We start from the raw sequence: 25,183 nt of genomic DNA on the forward strand, positions 1-25,183 counted from the left end.
AAGATTCCTTAGCACAAGGCAAGGTGCTCATTTAGATGTTGCTGGGAATTAGGAGGCACTGCTAAAAGCCTTAGATTTTGTTAGAAGTGGTGGGGTACAAACTTCTGTCAGGAAGTATTCACTGTTCACCATTAAAACAGCATGTGAGAATCTGTAAGTGGTAGCGCACATGAGATATCCCTGTGTGTTACCTTGGGACCTAGTAGACTGTCAGAGGTATCTCTAGTGGCATTGGGAACCTTTCATGTGTACCTGCTGGCATGCAAGTGAGCAGTTTCCACTGCAGTACCTGCGGTGTAGTATCACTACTACTGGCACACAGTGTGTGGCACAGCTGGCCGTCTCTCCCGAAGAGAAGCACAGGACAGAAAAGCCATGCACAGAAAGTTTGCAGTGCTTGCACAGTACACAGTCTTCTCCTGATGCAGTCGAATATTTAACTCATTGGTAACTCTGCACCTCTTCCTTCAGGATCACCCTGAGATAAGTACATAGCAGTCTGGTTATATCTTTCCCCGTAACATTTTCTAACTGCACAGTATAATGCTGTAATGACAGGCTCTACTATTATCCCCTCTCATATTTTCTAAGCACTGGCAGCTTGTATAACTATGAAAAGGTCTCCCAGATTGAGGGAGGTCTTTTTTTGTTGTTGGTTTTTATTTGATTTCCAGGTCCCATAAATTGCCAAACATTTTTAAGCAACATCTTTTCGCTAAAATGTACCCCAATGCAGAACACTCCCTCCTCATACATCTTCAGACATCAGAGACTACAGCAAAAGGGTCCCTGTAATTCTTAGCCAAACAACCTGAGACCCAACCAACCTTAAACTGTCAAAATGCAATGGGATAGGAACCTGAATGGGCTTTGTTTTAGCATATTGGTCATCAGTTGCATAATGCAACTTTAAAAAATATCCATTGACCTCATGAATCCTAAGAATGATTGCATCTTTGGGCTGAGGCCAACTGTGCACAGTGTCTACTTCTGTCTAGATATACTGACAGGACCAAAACCCTATCCTCCAAAATATGTTGTAGTTATCTTGAGTCATCTACAAGTGTTAATATTTTTTCCCTTCTGGGTCAGAAGGGAAGGTCAGGGTCAGGACTTTTTTTTCTAGGTCATAGGATGTGCTTCATAAATTTTCTTATTTTTCAGCTAAAAGTTTAAATTCAGATATAACAAGAGTCACTAAATTCATGTTCTAATGAATGAAATGGCTCAAATGTAGAGGTGGGAGCATCATCGCTATTAAGGGGATGGCATTAACAAAATGGCCTCATCCAGAAGTAATCTTTGGTTAGACTGATGTAATGTTTGCCTCTTCTGGTGACAGTTTCTTTTCTCAGACAGATAAGCACAGCTAATGAATGTATCATGTATGTATATATGATGGTTGTCTTTTAGGGACATGTATATCTTTACCTCTAACCTGGACAAGGATGAAGCCTCACGGCTGCGAATTTCCAAGCCCACTGTCCCTACAGCTTTTCTCTCCCACCCTTGCAAATTTTGAGAAGATAATCAATAATCCCCGAAAGGAAGAAACAATGACAATGCCTTGAATGAGACCTCTTTGTTTTAGAGGATACGTTCCAGAAACAGGTATATCTCATCAGGCACTGGTATTCCCACAAACATAAATTCACATCTTACTGTAATTGTATTTCCAGGCAAACTTCCACTACCAACTTAACCTTAAGCACTGCAGGATTCAAATTTTTTTCTTTGCCACACATTAAACAGCCCTTCCGTCCTACCCCAACAAACTTCTCTCTCCTTGCTGTTTCTGCAGTTCCTATATTTCCGAGCCTCTCCAAATGACTTGTTGGAGAAGTGATAGCACCTATCCACTGCCACGTTCTACTGCTTTCGATCCTCTCCATCTTGACCACAGGTCAGCATGAAGATCACGACCCTGCAGATGCAGACCATTCCTTACTAGAAGATTTAGCAACTCCTTTCACCCCCCAAGAGACACACACCTTGCCTCTTGTTTTTCTCCACTCTAAAAGGGCACCCGTTACTATGTCCTTACTAAGCTATACCAGAAATGGAAAATGTCTACAAAGATTAACTATTTTGCGAGACTCCCAGCTGAGCAATTTCACAAGGTTTCTTCCCCAGATGTCTCTGCTTTTCCATTCTGGCAGTTCCTTCCTAACCACCACAGCCTCCAACTCAAACCCAAGACAAATGGACATGTGTAGCTGCAGAAGACACCTCTGTCCATGCCAAAGCTGATTTGCTAATTCTGCAACATTTACTCACATAAGTAGCCTCTTCAGGGCTTGGTTATTTATTAATTTATTTAAAAAAAAAAAAAAAAAAAAAAAAACAAAAACAAAAAAAAGGAATAAGTTATTTCTATGCATTCAAGTTTCAATTCAGCTTCTCTTGTTCACATTGGTGAGCATGCAGTGTTGTAGGTAGTCCCTCTGTGTTCACCGTGATTACTCATGAAAGAGGCTAACTCTGTGTTAATGGTGGCACAAAACGTTTCTTTATGATCCAGGTTCTCTTGGGTTAAAAAAGAGTTAAATAAAGGGTTAAGTAAACATTAGTGATGGCACAAATGTTAGCGACTCTCCAATAGAAGACCTAATGGTTCACACAATTGTATTGGATATGCGGCTAGTCTCTTCATGAACTGCATCGCATCTAGAAACAGCAGTACCTGTGTAAATAAGTTTGTATTTTAAAAATGTAGAAAAAAGCCCTTTTGTCTCTTGACAAATGGTTCATCAAACACCTAATGTCTTAAAACCCTATTTCATTGTTCTTATTGGAGGAAATTAAAGCTGTATGTGACAGCTAAATATATTAGGGGAAATATAGTAATAGTTATCATGGACTGGTGTGAAATAACTTATTTCTTGGAGCTATCTCTTCTTAGAATTGAAAGCGTTCATAGAAAATAATTCCCTAAAATGTTATCTGTACAAGATTCCAAGCATAGTAGGATGATGAAAAAATGGGTGCTGTTTTGTCAAGAAGGTGATAACAGGAGGTAGGTAGCAGGTTTCTCACATCTTCACCTCCCTTGATAATGTATGCACTGGCTCATCACAGGTAACTGATGTTAATTTATTCAAGCACACCTGTACAGGGCTGGAAGTCAGGTAACCAGACAAAAAGTATGTCTCTGTTTTTTCAATACAACTACCCAGAGGCCTATATCCACACAAATTTAGTTCTGGAGACATCAGCAGGTTTTAATAAACCACCTACAGATGTCATGCTCCATTCAAATCAAAGAGTTTACATGTTTAAATCTGGACTGATTTAACTAGCAATGAAGTGGCATGATCACACTTGGCACCAATAGTTGCCTCATATTTATTTATAAGTCACCCTAAGCAGATATTATTTTGTTTTAAAATTTATTCATGGGGCTCAACCACCTTTCTCATCTTGTGGAACATACACACCCACACTCACTTCGTGAGAAAAAACTTAAAGACAAATCTGAACAATTAATATTCCTACTTTAGTAGAAAAAAAGGAAAGTGAAAAGTTGTTGTTTTGCTCCTCCAAGCAGGTACACTGAACATTAATTTATCTCATGTACATTGAGAGAAAGAAAAACGCGGTAACATATTGTTACTAATGTGTTGTAGCCTAAGAAACACAGATTCAGTGTTTCTGAACTAATTTAGTGCCAGTACTGAGGTGAAATGTGCATTTGCCGTGCAATAAGGCTGACAGAGGAGATGTCTGTATTTCTCTTAAAGATCTAACAGTAGCTCCTCAACAAGAATTACCCATGGAAGAAGATCCACCAGGCATCCTGTTCCATGAGTGGTTTTGACCACAAATTTCTTGGCTGTAAAAGGCAAGAGCCAGAAACCAAGCTAAAAGCTCTAAACTTCATCTTCCAGATCTTCACCTCTGTGTGTGTGCTCTCCAGCATAGACGCAGTTGAAACTTCGGCATTACTGTCCCCTTTGGACAGGAAGTAACTATTCCCTCTTCCTGTCTCCATGTCTAATCTGCAGCTCAGAATCATTTCCTGAGCATCTGTAGCTCAGTGCTGCCTTCAAGGAGCAACCACACCTATTTCTTTGTAAGGCAAAGTCAGTATTTGCTGGAGCAGGACTCACAGATGAGGCTGGGAAGCAGATCCCAGGGGAATCCAGCAGCCAGAGCCACAGGCCTTTTCTCCTCAATCGTACGACAGGCCTCTTCTGAGTCTGGAAATAATTATCTTTCCAAAGACAATTCTTTCCATTCAAGTGCAAAGTTCTCACAGGAATTTATCTTCCTCCCTTCTTTGTCTTTTCCTACTAAAAACTTCCTTGGAAACGATGTCTTTCTGTTCTAAAAGCAGGCATGACATTGATCCTAATCATTGACATCACTTTTAATATGGGTTCCTTTACTATTTACTTTGCATTGCCTTCCTGCAACAAGATATAGCCTGTACATCTTGCCTCTAGAAGAAACGACATTTGAAGTAAATATAGAAACAGCAGTGGATGAACAGCTAATTCAGGGAGTGGCAGGTGAAGAAAGGAATAAAAAATGTTTTTGACAAGCATAGAGTTTCAAGGAAAAGAGAGACAGTTGTAATACTCTATTTGGGAAAAAGATCAAAGACCTAGGTATGGATAAGATTGATTTGATGAGTGCTGTTACTTGCAGCTGAGAAAGTGGTGAAAAAAAAAAAAAGCTATTAAAAAAAATCTAGGCTCAGTGTATTTTGGATATTCATTAATATAGGCTGAAGTTTAGAAAGGAAAATAGAAGTACTGGGACATTGACAGTAAACGGAAGAACTCTGCTTTGCTTTTCTCTGCCCTGTATTGAAAAAACGTGTGAGGTAGGACTCCTGAGTCTTCTGGTTATCTTGACCCTAATTTACAAGGAATAGCAGTGCTTACTCAAAGATCTTAGAAGATATTCCAACCTTTCCAGCAGAAGAATATTTGTACAGGACTTGACCTACGCACAGCTGATCTAGGAACAGTGAAGCTGAATTTAGTCAAAACTTAACACACACTGCTGCAGGATATGCTCCACAATGAAGGGTTGCAGCTGTGATACGTGGATAAAAAAACTCTCCATCACTCAAAGCAGTGTTGTGTTTGCTCCTGGAATGATCTGCTCTCTCTGGTAACTATGTGTATCAAAACCCCACCCTTGCAAAGCCCGTTTTGCAGCAGCTACCGCCACTGTCAACAATTCAGTTTCTTGTATGTACAAGATAGGGGGAATATAGTCAACCATTTGATCAACTAGAATTGCACTGGAAAAGGTCTGAAGCCATATCAGATGGCTTTACATGAAACAGAAAAGATCAACCAATGTTATTTATCCGCACATAAGCTTGTGTTTTCTTTTTAGAACATTTCTCTAACTAGTTATAACATGATTTTTAATATTATTAATACAATTACCTATAATATTATTAATAATAAATACAGCTAGAACTCCCATTTCATTAATAAGATCGTACTGAAAAAATCATTTAATTTTAATTTTTGAAGCAAAAAAATTCTAAGCTTCTTTAGGTACTTAAAAGTCACTCGATCATTTCAGTCATAATACAAGCAAATCACACAGACTTTTGATAATGTATCCAAAAGAAAGAAACTGCAATACATGAAAAATTTTGTCCAGTAACACTCACTGTGTGCTTTAGGTAGCTATTTTTTATTTCTTCTACAGCAATTAATAGCAAAATGTTTCTGAGCTTTTAAGTGAAATTGCTTTAAGTGACCAGACGTTCTCAGTTTGCAATGCCATTTTACCCAATTATTTTGAGGGGCTGTCCAAAATCTGAAGAGCTAGACCTTGTAAACTTATGTAATGCCTCTCTCTAAAGTAAATGCATTTATTTTCTTATATTTATATACCAAATTGTATGGAAAAGCCTTTTGGGTTATTAAGCAGTTTACAAAAAGAATATATTAAGTTAAATTCTGCTTCCTAAATGTATTGTATGAATTTCTTTTTTTTTTAATAGAAAAAAATAGAAAATAATGTTTAAAACGTTTACTTAAATCTTTTGTCCACTTTGTTTTATATGCTCTACCTATGCTTTCATTTCTGTACAGTCCTACACATTGCATTTCTGGACAAGACTGGATAGCAGGAGGAAGTTTCAAAGATACTTCTCTCAAATGTCTGAAAGTATTAACAAGAACCATGAGAGTATTACTTGGCTCTTGCAAGGCATTTCCAGAAAAATTTGCTAACCAGAGGTTCTAATGAACCTGGGAAAACATCAAACCTGAATGGGCAAACAAACTGTACCATTCCTTCAAATTTTCTGAAGTGCATGACCACTGTTAAATCTTTGCAATTAATGGACATATCATGCTTATGAATTTCTGTTGTCCCAAGTGTAACAAATAACTGAAACATATTCTGAATGTTGCTGGTGAAATGATATAAAAAGATGATTTTGTGACTTATACAACTCAAAATGATATGTAAATAATAATTTTATCTTAAATGTGCAGCCTGCTTTTTCAGTTCCTGAATCATAGATTTTTATTTTATGGCTTACTTTCAATAAGCTTAATAGAAGTATCCTACATAGTTCTCGAAATATTTTCAAAATGTGTCCTATTTTGAATGTTCATGTCTCAGAAATATTTTATGTACATCATCACAGTCATCTCTTTGTTAGGACATACAAATCTTTAATATACTACCTTTATTATTAGCATAATCTATCAATGGTTTTCTTCTGAAATTTAACATTGCACAATGTTCCAAATTCTAAATCTAGTCACTTCGTAATTCATGCACTGAATCCAAAGCTGTTTTGCCTAGTATACGATTAACATTTCACTAATTTACTTGAGGAAACAGACCAACCAAGCCAAATTTTGGACTAACAGAACCTGTGCAGTTTCAGGAATTGAACATATCTAAACTCAGAACGAAGTATGCCATTGACTCATCCACTTCCTTTGTCAAACTCAAGTCTCATAAAAGTTACCAAGACACCCAAAGAATGAAGTCTTAATTCACTTTTCCCTGCTTGATGCCCAGTGGTTTCTTCCTACTGTAAAACAAACTTTCTAGATCGTCCTTGTCTGTTTTGAAATTGTTTTCTAATGGTTCTTCTTCTTCTTTTCAGGGAATTTTATAAATGGGAAGAGAATATATGAGATAGTCAGGGACTGGACTCCATCAAAAAAGCAAATTTTGTCTCCTTAGTCTCCTCAGCACTAAGTTGCTTTCATTTTGTATTACAAGAAATATTCACTTTCAAACCCCATCAATTTCAATGAAAAAAAAAAAAAAAAGAAAAAAAAGAGCTGTGTGTGAGATACTTAACTAGGTTTAATTTCCTTCCTGTGTCTGCTGAATCTTTACAGCATAATGAAAAAATATGAAACACAAATAAAGGAAAAGAGATGACCCAATCTCTCCATCACTCCATGAACCAGAGAGATTTTGTTATGTGACAATATGATCATCATCACATGTGAGAGCTTTTATCCATAACTATGAAATAACTGCATTATCCTACCACCTTGAGAAATTCCATTTAGATTACATTTTCCTCAGGAATCAAAAAGAATAGTGTGTGTATATATAAACCTAAGAGTTTAAGGACCAGCTGCTTCTGTTTAAGCCCAACTGTTTCAGTATTGATGCAGCATAGCTTGGGCATGATGTCATTTGAAGGGCCAGCAGAATATACCCTGGGTTGATCTTAGCAATATGTAGGGGTCTAGTCTCTTCTGGCTGAGTGTGCATTATTCCAATCAGTAGGGAAGGGACTTGCTCAGAGAAGAAAAGAAAGTGGACTAAATAACCATAGAGGACCGAGACATGTATACATTCCTAAAAAGAGACAATTATTTTCTTAATATTTACTTGTTCTTGCTAATTTTAAAAATTGAAGAGAAGAAAGACTATTCTTTTAATGTTTCCTGTTTGCTTCTATATCACCCTATTGGGATGGAAATCATTCTTTTATTCCAATCCTTCCATTCTCTCTCTCTCCACCCATTCATCCAACTGTCCATCCATCCCTTCCCCTCCTTCCTACTTCTGTGCATGCATAAAGATATTTCCATTGTATATTATTTACTATATATTTAATAGAAGCTTTTCTAGATTTAAAAGCTGCAGGGAGAAGAAAATAAATGTAATAAGTTGCAGCTTATAAAGAGAAGTACACATAGGCACAGGTACACAGAAAGAATAATGATATTTATTATCTTGCCAGTCACTTAAGAGGATGGCACAACATATACTATTCTGAATGCCAAGCAACAATGAAAATCTTGAAGTGATAAAATTCTCTCAATGTCATGGGAACATGATTGTCACTTGTCATTATTGTGCCTCTCTCTATTTCATGTACCCTAAACTGCCTATTCCTACATAATTCAACACATTTAATAATGTAGAAAATCAATTAATATTTACTGACCTGTCTCTGCTTCTCCGTGATGGGAACGCAGCGTTACAGCCAGCCACCGTGCAGACATGCATTTCTTTTAAATGAACGTTCCTGTAGTGAAGTTTCACACTGTAGGAACTCTTGAAACTCTTCTTGCACACGTAGCAGATCTTGGGGTCTGGGCTTGAGCACATTTCACCTTCTGGGGAGAACTTCTGAGGGCTGCTATAGTTGAATGTGGATGCAAAACTTTCATGAAGGGCAGCCATACTGGCACTGCCTCCATTGTACAGTCCATATTGGCTCATGTAGAACATATCATATGTAGGGTCTGTATACTCTTCCTTCACCTTAATGACATCCTGGTTAGAAGAGTCATTGTGGTTTTCATCTGGTCTGTCACTATGCATCATAGATTTTTCACCAGGTTCATGGAGGCGATCATCGCCTTCCATGGATTCCTCACACAATTTGGGCTCTGATGACTCCGACTCATTTTCATAGTCTCTCTCATGCTCTTGGTCTTCTGACGTCATGCTGTCTGCCCTTCTTATATCTGGTCGGGTAATACATCTGCTTCTGTCAGTTTTAGAAAAGTCTTTCACTGACAGACCTGGGCTCATTTCTTCCTGAGAATGGCAGTGATTGTCATGACCAATGTCATTCACCATTGTACTGCTGTCATTCACCTCTTCATCTTCATCATCAAACTCATCGGCAGTATCAATAACTTCCTTTTCTATTTTAACTGGCATGCTTGACTTCCTTGGCTTCTTCTTCGGGGCAAGATCAGTATTAGGCTCTGGAGTGGGCATCAGCACTGATGGAATCGATGACTCTGAAGGAGGAGGGGGATGCTGCTCCATGCCACTTGATGCTGGTATTATTGGACTGGTAGGGAGGGAGGTTGGAGGACTCACCATCTCTCCAGAAGTAAGTAAATTTCTGTAAAAAGGAGGAACAGGTTGGACAGTCTTTAAAGCTGGAAACACCAGCTGGCTGGGAAGAGGATTCTGTAGCACAGGATCTAGAGGGGGAGTGGTAAATCCCATCGGTGGACGCCCAGGGCTTGTTAAAGTTAGGTTGGATTTTGTACTTGCTATGACTGGAGTGGCAGCACCTGATGTAGCACGAATTAGATCTTTGTCTCGATTATTCCTTAGCATAGGCATGTGGAGGCGGGGGTTGGGGTTAGCACTGTGACGATTGCGGCTTCTGAGAGAGCTGAAGACCATGTTGCAGCCCTCAATAGTGCACCGGTGCTTGATTTTCAGGTGAACGGCATTGTAGTGGATTTTAAGAGTACCTTTGTCATAGAAAGTTTTGCCACATGCATTACAAAACACTCTTCCTTTTCTGGAGGCAGACCCCATTCTCCTCATTCTGTGAATGCGGAATGAGCTTTTAGTATGTTCTGGTTTCGATAAATCATTGACAGGCGTAGGTGTCTGAACAGGAGAGACACAGGCTGGCTCAGTTTTGGGTTCAACATTTGTGATGCTGGTCAAAGCATTCCTGCTGGATGTTTGCTCATTCTTGAAAGGTGTAGGGGAAACTTCAGATTCACTGCTCTCATTATATTCATTTTGGGTTGTAAGGCTTGGTTCACGGAGCCTCATTGCTGGCTGTTCCAGCAGGAGGCCATTTGGAGGCAGCCCCAGCAGCGGAGCAGAGACTGGATTTATGTACTGGAATGGAAGCAGGAATGCAAGGCTATTCGGGATGTTTTCAAAATGATGAATGCTGGAAGGGTTGCTATTCTCCAGGTGAGCAAGGAGACTTGGGCTCCTGGTGCGATTATTGCTTTCAATAAAAGTTCTTATATCTGAATCTGTCTTTGAAGATGGCACAGCCACAGCCTGCCCTTCTTTTTCTTGAATTGCCATCAGCTCCACAATGGATTTGGTTTCTCCAAACCTCAGGAACTGCTGAAGGGTAATGATCTCTTCTTCCCTGGACATGATTGCCCAGCGGTCCAGCACCTTGCCTGCAGCATCCTAGAGGCCATATCAAAGAAACAACAAACACAAAGAAAAAAACTTATTGATTCTGCATAATTATTGAATTCAATAGAAGGTGCTCTGCTGCCTGCACATGAAATACTAAGCTCAAAAAACAACATGCAAACAGAGTTAATAGAACTCAACCAAAAAAAACACAAACTTTTCAGCCATGCAAATATAGTAATTACAATCACAGTAAGAGAAACAGATTAAGTTTAATAATGTCAAAGCAAACAAAATGTAGACCACTGGGGATCTGTGATCTAAATACTCCAATACTGCTATTTTAACAACAGTGATCTATATACTATACAATAGTTCGGCATACATTAGTATAAAGCATGAACTATTGCTGTGCACTCCATTGTAAAATATGGAAAATTGTACTTTAATTGTTATAAAATAGTGACACTACAAGAAAGAGCTAAATAAATGAATTTGATATTTGCTTTTGAAATATAGGTAAACATAAAGCTTAAGTCCTTCATGGACCTTCTCATAAGAAAGTCTGATGCAAGGCAAAAAGTCTTAAAAATGCCATATAAAACTATTATCTTACTCCTTTTTTCTTTCTTTTTTTTCTTTTTTTTTTAATGAAAACAATACTGAAAAACACATTCATTATAAGCTTGCATCAAAAGGTAGAAATAGAGACACTGTTTTAACCATAACTGGACTATTAGTGGGAGTTGATTGCAGACTTGCAATCTTGGTGTGGTTTAGACTTAAGGGATGACTTTTTTTTCAGCCCTGCTATAAGTGACATTTAAAAATATGTAAAAAGTTAGCATCTGATGGATGTAGATAGCATAAATGTGTAAAAATGTTGTCTCTTAATATTGCCTTCTGATACCAAGGGAAAAATCCAGAGAGAATACACATCAGTAATCACTAGACTATCTGTTGTTAAATATACATTAAAAAGCATTTCGCACTTTCATTTTTGCTAGTAAGCATGAGATTTGCCTGAAGGTAGGACTTAAAAATTCTGCAATGTAATGTCAGGCAATCCATTCCAGCATGTATTGATAAAAACATATTAAAATACTTATATAATGAATACATCATTTTATTGGCATCCTTCCTTTTGGGCAAATGCTGGACATAACATCAGCATGGTAACTATAACCAACAAGCACTGTTGCATGCCATCAAATCAAAATTATTCCAATGCTTCCTCATGCATTAAACAGTTTGAAAGCCTTGCAAAGATACTCCTCTGTACTGTCTCTGATCCTTTAAATCCTGAGTCTCAGCTTCAGAACCTAACCGAACATGTTGGACTATATACTACTGCAAAAACCACTAGCTCTTATTTGATTATGAAGCCTGCAAATGTCTTTCAGTTTTTGCAGGTTCTATTTATTTATTTAGTTAGTTTATTATCTTCAGTCTTCAGAGGATTGAGTGTTTCCTCCCCTCACGTTTTCTAGAGCACTGGAAAATGCAATTTGCCCCAAATGGTGAAGCCTATATTTACTTGATTAAAGCTGGTTTTCATTATTTCAGCTCTGATGTGTGTCACCTTTCTGAATTCAAAGTTAATGATGAAGGTCAATGTCATGTATTCTTCAGAACCTTGCATGCTACTGTGGAATGTTTGGAAAGGCTCCACATATGGCCATTGACAATGAAACCTTACAAGACTGTGAAACCCCCAACAGTAATGAATTACAGAATACTTTTAGAAGGACTCTCACACTGTTGACCCAGCTGCAGAGCACCAGAACCAATCTCTATGCAGAAGCTGTTCAGCATGTCATACACAGAGATTTAGGAAACCCATCATGCAGATGCTGGTTCGCAGCATGGTCCTGGTTTGCAGCATTAGTCAGGAAGTGTTTGCAGATTTGAATACCTTTGAGCACTGTGGACATCACTAATTGCTATTCCCCCCATTTCTACCTGTCTGATGGAACAGTATTTTAGAGGTACTCTATGTTAATAAAAATCATCCAGAAGATAAAACAACAGCACAACAATAACAACAACAAACACCCAACAGCAAAAGAAAGTGAAACAAAACAAAAGGACAGGTTCACATTTGAAAGCTCTAGGATTATGTCTTTTCTGATCCAACTAATTTTGGCTATTCTGCCCATGAATGTGACCTATGTTTCTCGCATTTACTTCTCCCACAACTTCCAGCCAGCCATAGTGGTTCCACTTTTGAGCAATTCTTACATGGTACTCCAAGAACAGTTCAGATTTTGGTGTCCAGGCCTTTGCTGTCATCTGTGACCCAATTTATATACACACATTTCCAATCTGAAGCCACAAGTATTCATTCTTTCTAACTTGCATTGTTTGAAGATGGAAATAACATTGTCTAATTTATGCTGCTTACATGTATTGAATTAGGACTCCTGTCTGCAGCCAGCTGCAGGCTGCTTTGTAATGTACTACTGGTAGTAATTTGTTTTGTTTTTGCTTTAATTTGTAAATCACTCACAGGCTTATGTAACAGATGGATGTTTTATAAAAACGGATATTTAAGTAAATAAAAATTAAATACAGCCAGCATGAGAGTAACTCATGAGAATAGTAGGTACGGATCCTGTAACAGACTGCCACACATAAGCGGAAGGTTACCTCACGCAGTCACTCGCCCGACCGCTGTGCAGCTAGCTGTTTGCATGCATCAAACAGGCAAACATCAGTGTGCTTTTGGGGAGTTATTCCACAGCTCAGGTCAGAGGCACTGGCAGTTGGCTACATGACCTATCTCTCAATGAGATGCCACCCCCTTTTGTCTCGTTTAGCTTAGGACAAAACTTTCTGGATTTGCAGTGATGAGGGACAGACTTAAAGCTGCTGCTATGTGCCACTGATCACAAAAACTAGCAGCCAAGGGTGTGGCTGCTGGGGGGGTTACTTTCACTGTCACAGAAACAGCAAGGAATAAGAAAGTCGGTCTTAAATGATCTTTGCCTTGTACTAGTTGCATCAAGCTATATTTGGTTAATTTGCAGCAAGGATTTTTATTTCCTCAGCAAAAGTAAAAACATAAATTGTACAGATATCTGTATTTCATTGAAGACATACTACCTATGGATATCATGTAGCATATGCTGCAATATTTACAGATGGCTTTCCATATAACAGTGTAAGTATGTATTATGCAAACCTAGATAAAGAGCAAATAGGAATGTCATTTTTTGATAAAACTTAAAATTAACAAAAATTCTAACAATCGTCCCCTTTGAATTAAGTTATAACTAGCTAGGGATCTCTCTGTGTATGGTAATACTTGATTAGAGGTTCAAGTCCTTTTTTACATGTAATCCATTTCTTGTTTCTTGCAATCTCTCATGCTAAATTTTCTCCCCGAAGCCATTAAATCATATCCACATTTAAATATTCCATGACAAAAGGTTCTGATTTATATTACTTTTTTCAGCTCACAGCTGATTAAGCCAAGCCTCCTGTGACAATGTGTACAAGGAAGCCAGTGAGTGTAGAGATACCACTGCACGCTTACAGCTCTGTCTTACAGGCAGTAAACACATAAGCCTGCTCTGGTCAGCATGCTCTTCCTTTTTCACCGATACAGCCTTTTTTTAAAATTATTATTATTATGTTTTTTATTATTAATTTTTATTTGTTGTATTTTATATGTGTGGGTAGCTCTATTTCAGTTTTAGATGGAGAAAACTTTTAATTTCTATATCATACAAAATTTAACCTCCAAGAATACAAAACATAACAGAATCACAGAATCGAAGGGGTTGGAAGGGACCTCGAAAGATCATCGGGTCCAACCGTCCTGCCAAAGCAGGCTCCTTAGAGCAGGCTGCCCAGGTAGGTGTCCAGACATGCCTTGAATATCTCCAGAGAGGGGACTCCACAACCTCCCTAGGCAGCCTGTTCCAGTGCTCTGTCACCCTCACCATGAAGAAGTTCTTTCACATGCTGGTGCGGAACTTCCTGTGCTCTATCTTGTGGCCATTGCCCCTTGTCCTATCCCCACAAACCACTGAGAAGAGGTTGGCTAAATCCCTCTGTTTCCCACACCTCAGGTATTTATACACATTGAAAAGATTCCCTCTCAGTCTTCTCTTCTCCAGGCTGAACAGACCCAGGTCTCGCAGCCTTTCCTCATAGGGAAGATGCTCCAGGTCCCGTATCATCTTTGTGGCCCTCCGCTGGACTCTTTCCAGGAGTTCCCTGTCTTTTTTGTACCAGGGAGCCCAGAACTGGACACAGTACTCCAGGCGAGGCCTGACCAGGGCGGAGTAGAGGGGGAGGATCACCTCCCTTGACCTGCTGGCCACACTCCTTTTAATGCACGCCAGGATCCCATTGGCCTTCTTGGCCACCAGAGCACACTGCTGGCTCATGGTCAATCTGTCGTCCACCAGGACCCCCAGGTCCTCCTCCTCAGAGCGCCTCTCCAGCATGTCATCCCCCAGCCTGTACTGATACATCCCGCTGTTCCTTCCCAAGTGCAGGATTCTACACTTGTTCTTATTAAACCTCATTTGGTTTATTCCTGCCCATCTTTCCAGCCAGTCCAGGTCTCGCTGAATGGTGGCACAACCTTCTGATGTGTCAGCCACTCCTCCCAGCTTCATGTCATCGGCGTACTTGCTGAGGGCAGACACTATTCCCTCATCAAGGTCGTCGATGAAGATGTTGAACAAAACTGGACCCAGCATTGACCCCTGGGGAACGCCGCTAGTCACAGGTCTCCAGCCGGACTCTGCGCCACTGATCACCACCCTCTGAGCTCAGCCAGGCAGCCAGTTCTCAACCCACCTAACTGTCCACTCCTCTATCCAACACTTTCTCAGCTTTGCTATCAGGATGTCGTGGGAGACAGTATCGAAAGCCTTGCTAAAGTCAAGGTAGATGACATCCACTGCTCTCTCCCCATCTACCCAGCTGGTGATGCCATCATAGAAGGCAACAAGGTTGGTCGAGCACGACTTCCCCTTGGTAAATCCATGCTGACTACTCCTCATAACCTTCTTCTCTTCCAATTGCTTGGAGATGACATCCAGAACAAGCTGTTCCAACACCTTTCCAGGGACAGAGGTGAGACTGACTGGCCTGTAGTTTCCCGGATCCTCCTTCTTGCCCTTCCTGAAGACCAGAGTGACTTTGGCTATCCTCCAGTCTTCAGGCACCTCTCCTGTTCTCCAGGACCTTTCAAAGATGATAGAGAGTGGTTCGGCGATCACCTCTGCCAACTCCCTTAGCACACGTGGAGGCATCCCATCGGGACCCATGGATTTGTGTGCGTTGAGCCCACTCAGGCACTCCCCAGCTACCCTCGGGTCAACCACGGGGGAGCCCTCCATTTCCCAGCCCCTTTCTCCTCCCTCCAGGGTCCAGGAGTCCCGGGGGAGGAGTCCTTGAAGCAAAGACTGAAGCAAAGAAAGCATTCAGTATCTCCGCCTCCTCGGGGTCTCCCGTTACCAGGACACCCCCCTCGCTCATCAAGGGACCTACATTATCCCTAGTCTTCCTTTTACTGTTTACATACTTAAAAAAACCCTTCTTATTATCTTTTATCTCTTTTGCAAGCCTCATCTCTAGGTGGGCTTTAGCCTTCCTCGTCGCATCCCTGCAGGCCCTGACAACACTTCTATACTCTTCCCAAGAGGACAGGCCCTTTTTCCACATTTCATAGACCTTCCTGTTCCTTTTGATCTTATCGATTAGCTCCTTGCTCATCCACGCAGGTTTCCTGCGCCCCTTCCCCGATTTCCTACTCTTAGGGATGCACTGATCCTGCGCTTGGAAGAAGTGCTGTTTAAACGTAGCCCAGCACAACCTTGCATGTTTTATAATTCTAAACACACACTTGACTCTTCCCCTTCACATACATATATGTTTATTATTTGTGTAGATAAAGATTCATGTACACTCGTACTGCATTAGATCTACAAAGTAATGTCATGGTTAAACATCCTGAAACTGCCTCCTCATTTTTGCTGAACATATGTTAGGAAGAGATGTGTCAAGATATGTCAGGGTACATCTTGTCTTAAACGTCTGGGTCAGATAGAACAAGTGATGGGCCTCAAGATCATTATCTTGGATGATATAAACACAATAAAAGAAAAGATAGACACAAAGTTCACTCTAATTTGTAAGAGTTTAATTCAGGAGTACTGTGGAGAGGAGTCTTCATTTCCTGAGGGCCTCTAGGCTTTACAGATTTTAAGCTTTCAAATCAGCTTGAAAACCTCACAATTTAAAAACTGATTATTTAGAAAATAAGGATGGTCTACACAAGCATACAGTATAAACATACACTGAAAAACTTCAACTTTTGTTATGAAATCAGTTGTTCTGAACTCTCACTTTGTGTGAGAAGCTGCATTGACTCCTGTACCTGCATTGCCTTTAACTAATTTTATACACATACACTCGCACAGAGACATGTATGTATATATGCATATGCACCACAGACTTTTTACAGTTCTGTTTTTATCTTACTAATTAACTTATTGGCATAGGTAAAGTGTATATATACTCCTGACTGAATGCATAGCGAGAGTTGATTATAGAAGGGTTGAGATTAATAGAAAGGTTAAAAATGTTAAAATTGCTTCTAAAACAAGCCTTCTGTGCTGCGAAGCACTCAAAGATTATTTTGGGGCACTATTGTGATAATTTCTGAGAATCACTCAAAATTATACAGAAAACAACACCACCAGCCTTCACATTTTAGCAAGTTTACATATGCACCATAAGCTGTTCCTTTTAATGCATACCAACTGGAGATCCATGTTACAAAATATTACACAGATATGTATTTGATTAACTAATTAAGCAAGCATGGTGTTTATAATATCACTTTCTTCTATGAATCCTTCTAAAAGAGCTATATATTTTCTAGCTGATCTCGAATAAACATTTTGAGTGCAGCTGTAACAATTGAAAAGCAGACTGAGAGACATTCATTTGGTCATACTGTAATTGCAGAGGATGGTTTTAATTAGGGTGTAGACAGAAGAAAAAAATCAACATTTGTTTCTAATAAAGAAAAGCCTACATGATTTCCATGATTTAGGGTTTGTTGTTTTTGTTTGGCTGAATTTCCCAGGAGCATCTCTTTGCTTCCCAATTAAATTTCAAGCTGTTACACTACGGGTAGTCCTACTGCTCCTGGGGTAAAAGTGACCAAAAGTGTGCAGCAGCACACCAACTCACATTTGTATGGATGGGACAGGAAATGTGAAACAACTTTGGCTCATTCTGGCCAACCCCTACCAACTTCAACAGGGCAGAATTAAGCCTTGTATATACTTTCCATAGAAACAGAAGCATTCACCCATTTTCTTGATAGGTGCTTTTACCGTGCTAAACCTAACTCACCTTTGCTCCTGTAAGCATGAAAAAAGTTTTGCATAGTTGTTCGCTGTGATTATACATGTGCAACTGATATGAGGTTTAACACACCCAGCCTGCAAAGAGCCACTGTTAATTTTGTTTTCCCCCTCATCTGTCACTTCTTGTCCACCTCCCACCAGCACCCCTTCTCCAACTGAAACCATATGAACAAACTCATGTTTAAGTGTCAGCAGTTCTCTCCTTGAGTTATACTGCTGCAGCAGGAATGAACACAGTGCAGCACTACTGAGTTCCCAGTCAATAATGGAAATCTTTATCTTTTGGCTTCACTGCAGCCTTCACTGTGCGAGAAAAATCAAAAGCGATAGATCTTCTTCCCTTCAGACACCCCTTTCTCTTACCTGCTGGAGTTTTCTTTCCCCGAAAGACACAGGGTATTCATGAGGATACCAGTTGCAGCAGAGGAAGAAAAGAAGGCTGTCTTTCCCCAAAGTATCAATGAAAATGACACCAGCAGTTTGTATACAAATGAAGAGTAACATGAAGAGGATTTTATTGACTTGTAATTATATGCATGCTTGTATTTAGTTTTGCTGCCAGATATATAACAGTACTTAACTCTGGTTGCTCCTTATGCTTTAGGTTTCCTGATGCATTTAGCAGCAAAAAGCTTTGCATTTTGACCAAAAAGACCCCAAAGACTTTTGCAAACTTTTACTAATTGATATTGTAGACACTGGGTCAAATCTGGCTGTACTTTAAATACAGAGTAATTGCACCTTAAATCCATAGTAATTCCACTGACCATGCTGGAAAGTAATTTTGAAATAACTTAGTTCTGAAACACTATGTGGAGCCAAATCTGTTTGAATATATATCGGGGGCATACCACCATGGTGGAGCACAGCGGCTGTGTAACGATGCACAGGAGCACTGCTCAGCAGTTTCAGAGTGAAAGTGAGGAACACCATGTCCTGCTGAAATTGCAGATGGAACGTAAGGAGGTGGAATGCAATAACCGCAGCTGAAACCTAGCCAGGACACCGCTGTTAACCACCCACGCTCTTGCTAAATGGCCTACAGGGTCTTTACTGACCAAAAGTATGCAGGCCCTCTGTTTTATATCTCATCCTGAAGACATATGCCAGCAGCACAGACCCCTGCACAAGCAACCTGCTGGAGCACTGGTTTTGGACTGGTTTTCAGGGAGTGGTATCAAAATACTAGATCACCAGCACACTACACCTTTCAGGAACTGAATTTCCTTATAGGCACTTTGTTATGGAATGCTCTTGATTATGGACCAGATAAGAATGCATAATTCACAAGACAATTGCTTTTTTTTTTTTTTTTTTTTTCTGGATATCTCTGTGTACAGCATTTTTATTTTTTAAAACTGTGATAGATCACTGTGGAGCTAAAACATTTTATCACAGCATTTCTAGCTTCATTTAATAATGGCAACTGCATCAAGCATCTTTACAACCGGGTGCTTGACAAGTTTTTCACAGTAAACCTCTGCCCGCACTCAGAGAAAAACATTCTAAGCACTATCAGAACCTGGTTCTCTTCATGCTTTTACTAATTTTACAATAGTATAACTCTTATGATGTCTGTGAAATTTGCTTTGATTAACAACTGTCCTGTTGGTGGGAAGGAAAAAGAGATACAACTCCCAGCTTTAAATGGCAAAGTCTGTCTCTTATTCTGTTAGTATGGATACATATTGCTTTGGTAATAGTAAGAATCCAAAGTCACCTTTCAGCAGTTGTCATTATCTGACATTTATTTTAAAATACCAGTGCCACTTCCCAAGTATTTTGTCCCTCTTCTCTGAAGTATGTCACAAATTTTCAAATGCAAGCATTTATTCCCTTTACTGTCAGTTCTGGATTTCTAAAGACTTTGCTCAAGCAAGAGTTAATGAAAAGTGACCACATGCTTTATGGTATCTGCACATGAAAACATTTTTAATGCGTGCTAAAGGCAAGGAAATTGTTCTCACATTCCTGGTAGAATATCAGGATTTTCTAGAAACTATGTATTTGAACTCCTTAGACAGCTTTGAAATTCTGAACCTTGGACTCCAACTCATGAGGAATATTTTGATACCTTTTCTTGCCCACAACCTGTAAGCATGGCAAATTCACGTAAATGTCCCTGAAGCAGCTGTGCCACCAACTTGTGTTGAGCAAGAGTGGGTGTTTGCCCCTAGGCAGACATTGCTTCTAGAGGCAATCAAACCACCATACCTGTGTATGAAGTCAGAAAGTTTAGACAGTACGAGCTCCCTTGGGAACTGTTCAGGATAGGGACATGCAGGAACAAAAAAGGGGCAAACCACTGAAAGAATTCCAGGTGTAGGTTAACTTTAGAACACAGTTTTGCATGTAAATGGATAGGAAATAACCAACATGCACATAACCACAGCAATGATTGATTTTCATATGCACTTTCCCAATTTTTTGCATATATAATTGCACATTTTGCTATGCTATATAACAAAATTTGCCTTGATAGTATCAGTCCTCGAAATCACTTGTGGTTTTACTGGTTGGTGTCAGTGCTGCATTGCTCACTGAGAAATTAAGTTATGTTCTTTAAGCTCACACAGTCTTTCAGGGAATTTAGCAAGCTACTTAAACCTCTCCTCCATGCCTCAGTTTCACCAACACTGAAAAAATCACAGAATCACAGAATCAAAGGGGTTGGAAGGGACCTCGAAAGATCATCGGGTCCAACCCCCCTGCCAAAGCAGGCTCCTTAGAGCAGTCTGCCCAGGTAGGCGTCCAGACGTGAAGGTAAGAAAGAATGATGTAATTTTTATGAGAAGTGAAAAGCATTCACCAAGAGCTCCAATAAGGTATTTGTGTGTATTTTCAATACAAATAGCCACAAGAGACATTCAGGTTTTCTTCAGCCAAGACCTTCTCCAATGATCCCAATGTGATAATTTGAACAATTCATCATGTCTTACATCCCTGCAACTGCTCCATGCAACATGCACGGCACCAAAAGCCGGGAAAGATATCTAATAGTCAAGTTAAATCAGATCATCAGATGGTCATTTTCTTATTTTAAATCCCAGCTCACTAAAGCCATAATCCTAATGGGAAAATTTAAGCCACGAAAGGTTACTTGTACCAGGCTTGTAAGTAAAACTTCCAAAGAAGTCAGTAAGAGATTTGCCTAACCAATGGCATTGCAAGGAATTAAGGTGTTACACGAGGATAAAAAGACTGAAGTAAAAGTGTCAATAATTGGATTTCATTACAAGCTTGGTTTTCTGATTGAATGCAACGTTATGCCTCAATAAAGGGATTCAGCTGTACTATATGTTGGATATATGAATGGCAGCAGAACTGGGAGATTGATTTCCATCTTTAGTATTCATTAGGGAACTATGCATTATTACTTGCAATACATACAACATGATCTTAATGAGGCCTTTTTCCTTGATCGTTTACCTAAAAAATTTACACCGAGAAGAACAGGTGTATCATAGGTGGCAATCTGATGCAGAAGGGAGATAGCAGGGTGCAGAAGTGATGCCAAAAAAAGCAAATGTCACTGGAATATAAAAATATTATGATACATGAAGAGAACTATCTGATTGCACATATTACAGACACTGAAATGCAAAAGAAAGTGGGGGAAATTATATTACAGTGTACAAAGTAATAATAACTGTGCCTGTGTGTCTTAATACCCTCTTGTCCCAGCAGTCCTGACTTTCTAGGCAGCCCACTTCTCCACATTAACAGTAGTCATTTGGAGAGCAGCAAACGTGCCATTAGAAGCACTTTTACAAGTGTATATTCATCCACCAATTAGCTTAATGTGGCCGCTTTCTGCATATTTTCTATCCAGGCTTGCACAAATCTTATTAATATTTCCCCCTAGCGCTTTGACAGATTACCTTGTCATTATGCATCCTGGAGCCTTTTAAACAATATGGGTAAACTACTGTTTGCGAGGTTAATGACAATTATCCCCTAATTACTGCATAAGTCACTCAGTCCACTTTATCTCATAGGCAGGGTTCTGCTCTGTGTATCTGCCATTGTGTCACCGTAAATGAATCTTGTATAGCTATGTTTATCTGTCGTTGCCTTGTAAATTACACTGACAGAAGAATGAACAAATTACTGCATGTCATCACTTAAATACGGCTTCTGATAAAAAAAAAGTCCCACAAGTACAGCACTTGAATTTTAGCCTGATCACAATTTGAATACACAAATTTAATGTTTTAGGAGATATATTTAGAAGGGAATGGGACACAGTGAGGTGGTAGAAGGCTCTGAAGTGGTAAGCCTAAGGGCAGTAAAACAGAAGAAATATAAAGATCTACAGTACTAGTAATTCTGTGATCACCTCCTGAGCACTCTTCTGCTAATTTAACAGCTAATAGATGAGCCAGCTATATTTTCCAAACAATCTCATATTCAGTGCTGTGATGAATTCCACAATTTGCATTGTTTCTGACCACATCCACAAAGGATTTTTTATTTTTTTTTTAGCTGAGAAATCCAAACACAAGTTGGAACAGGAACAGCATCCATAAAACCACAGTCAGTGCATTTCAGAACAATATTAAAGATTAATAATTTGGATTATGTCTGCCCTGACCAGTTCTAGTGACTCCAAGAAGATGGATCAGTGCAAAAGCTAAGGCAGAATCTGGCAGGCAGCACCTACATCAATGTATTGATTTAAAATAAAATAAAATAAATAAAATAAAATAAATAAAATAAAATAAAATAAAATAAAATAATAAAATAGCACCTTGCCCACTGTTTTCTACAACACCTGCTCATTGGTCACTGTCTTGGTGTAATTACATTTCAACAGAGTTAGAGTTCAAAAAATTCTGAGTTCAATTCACTCTCCATGCATCGAGGTAGTTCTACTTCAGAAGGGGAAGACAGAATTGGCAAATTCCAATTCCCAACATGTTCCATTTTCTGAAGCTATTGCAAGTCACAGTTAAGAGAACTCCACTGACTGGACAACACTGAGACCAGGTATGCCCTCCTTTGAGAAAGAAAATTGACTTGTTATGGACCTTGATCCTTCTTTCACCAATGATAGCTCAATGACTTTATCAATAAGCACAAATAGAGCCAAATAGAGCCATATAGAAGCAAAATACATCTACGTGAACAAACGGCCTGGCTGTGGTAAATAACAACACACATTAAAATGTAAAAAATAAAAATCCACACACACCTGCTTTTTAAACAATGCTTTTTTTCCTGTATGGGTCTTGGAGAGGTAACTGCTTAATAGCCCTAGGAACCCAAGTCCTACCTAAACTGTAAGAGAGATGATACAGTTCCAATGCTGGCCTCTTCTTGGGTCAGAGAAGGCCTTTTATTTTGGTTTTGGATTGCCAGCAGTCACATTAATTGCAGGGAGTTAGCTTTGAGTGTGCTCCTTATTGTCAATCAGGCTACAAATTTCATTTCCTCAAGCTTGGTGCAGTCATAGCACATGAACTTTCTCTCACCACTGACTGGAGAAGAAACTGAATCCTCTCACTCTCCCTCAGACCTGACATTTAACTCTTAGAAAAAGGGTATCTCCCTGCTTGCCAGACAAGTGGGTGATTCATGAAGTGAGATGCTCTTTTAGCTACTCAGATGAAACTGTCTGCCATGCAGCTTACAGGAAAACCAACGTGTAACAATGGGTACATCATCCCTGCATCCAGCAATAAGATTACACAGTAATGCATTTTAAAAGCTTTGGGGATATGCTTTATATATGCACATATTCTACATTCAGAAATGATATAAGTATTGATAGGATACACGCTCCGATATTTAAAATGTATTTGATTTTGATATTTTACACACCTTCACGTTTACCTTGCCATTTTATAAGCACTCTAAAATATGTCCAACACCAACTTCTGACAAGAGCAGTACAAAAAGATGAAGTCAGGAGGATGACATGCAAATTGGAACAGAATTATGATTCCTGAAGGGGAACAATATTGGACTGCTTAAGCTGCCATGCAAGAAAAAGGAAGTGTCAGAATTCTCCAAAAACTGGTGATTATTTACTGAACTTCAGCAGGTTATACCAACATTGAAAATCTTTTCAACATAATAAAGTGTACATTTATTTTGTTGGATTATAATAGTGTCATATCCAGAAAGAATAGCAGACTGAGATAGAACAAAATTACTGACATTACTGAAAATAACGGTGGTTTGTATGGAACATAGATGAGGACAGCACCTCTGACCATGCTCTTAATATAGGCTGGAAGAAAAAGCTGTAGTGGTAAGAAAAAGTAACAGCCATCACTGCCAGGGACAACTGAAAAGACTGATCGATTTTGAGTAAGCACTACCTCAAGGGTTTTGGTCCCACAAGGATTGATCTTTGTGTCTGTCCTGTGTCCAGTCAATGCAACTTTCAGCAGGATATCTACTGCAGAAGTAAATGGAAGTGCTGCAGTAACTCTCTACCCTCCCTCCAAGTATGTTATTTTCTCTCTAAGCTGAAGGAGAAGGAAACCCTGTGTGGCTGACGGCAAAGTGCTAGGCAACAGATGATTTTAAATGCTTAAGGACACAGAACACTGTTATTGTTGTGTACAATACTATTTGAAAAAATACATTTCTAAACCATTCATACCACATGAACTTGGAGTTCCTTTGGCCTCTGACCTTGGCATAGAAACTCTGCATAACAGAAATGTACTGACAAATGTCTAACAGGTACATTGGTGTTGTAAGGATTAACACTTGTCTTCTAAGCAGGCAAAAGTGGGCCCTAAGTACAACATTAACCTTTAAGTTCATTTCCTAAAGGAAACAAGACTGGCTGCTTCTGGGGAAAACTGTGGGCTGGTTAAAATAATTCTTTTTAACAACAAAAACCTGGAAAAATAACAGAATGAAATTGGGTGATAGTTAAGAAACTAGATAGGAGAAATATAGCTATGCATTCTAGTTAGGATGAACAAGAACAAGAACAACAACAACAACAACAACAACAAAATCCATCTACTTAGCAATTTTATTTTTGAACATTTTGGGTTTTATCAGCTTTCTTCAAACGATCTCTAGAGTTACTTGCACAGAACTCTGTTAATTAAGGAATATTATTTACATAGGTATTATTCATCTTTTCCGGAGATCTTCTGCATTTAAATGGAAGTATGTACCTTTCATCTAAACCTGATTCAAAAAGCTAAGTGATACGTTGTATGGACATAGATCAGCAGGTGGTAAAGGTTGATGCAAGCAAGAAAATACTAAAAACTTGAAAATATATATCATGTTAACAAGACAGCTCAGCTTTACTTATAAGAGGAACTTCTGAAGAGGAACTTGAACATTTAGAATTATACTAAAAACATTATTTTTTGTGTATCAGTTCTTTATAATTTTCAGAGAATTTCACACAGCATGGAGTTTTGTCTATGATTCTCAAATCTCAACAGTAGAGGACTAACAGAAACAAACTTTCCATGAGCAAT

General features: G+C 39.2%; 1 protein-coding gene across 9 annotated transcripts in view; it reads right to left on the reverse strand.

Annotated features, from left to right (window-relative positions):
• Nucleotides 1-6,090: 6,090 nt before the first annotated feature.
• Nucleotides 6,091-25,183, reverse strand: part of LOC121061714 (zinc finger protein basonuclin-2) — a 324,255-nt gene continuing 305,162 nt past the window's right edge. For 3 of the 9 annotated variants that reach the window (XM_040540977.1, XM_040540976.1, XM_040540975.1), the window contains one exon: nucleotides 6,091-10,374. In XM_040540977.1, coding sequence (XP_040396911.1) covers nucleotides 8,389-10,374 — 1,986 coding nt within the window. In that variant the 3' untranslated portion in view covers nucleotides 6,091-8,388. The remainder of the gene's footprint in view (nucleotides 10,375-25,183) is intronic. The other 6 variants (XM_040540974.1, XM_040540978.1, XM_040540979.1 and 3 more) reach the window with 2 other exon arrangements.

Source organism: Cygnus olor, chromosome Z, assembly GCF_009769625.2.
Source record: "Cygnus olor isolate bCygOlo1 chromosome Z, bCygOlo1.pri.v2, whole genome shotgun sequence".
In the NCBI taxonomy this organism is placed as follows: Eukaryota; Metazoa; Chordata; class Aves; order Anseriformes; family Anatidae; genus Cygnus; species Cygnus olor.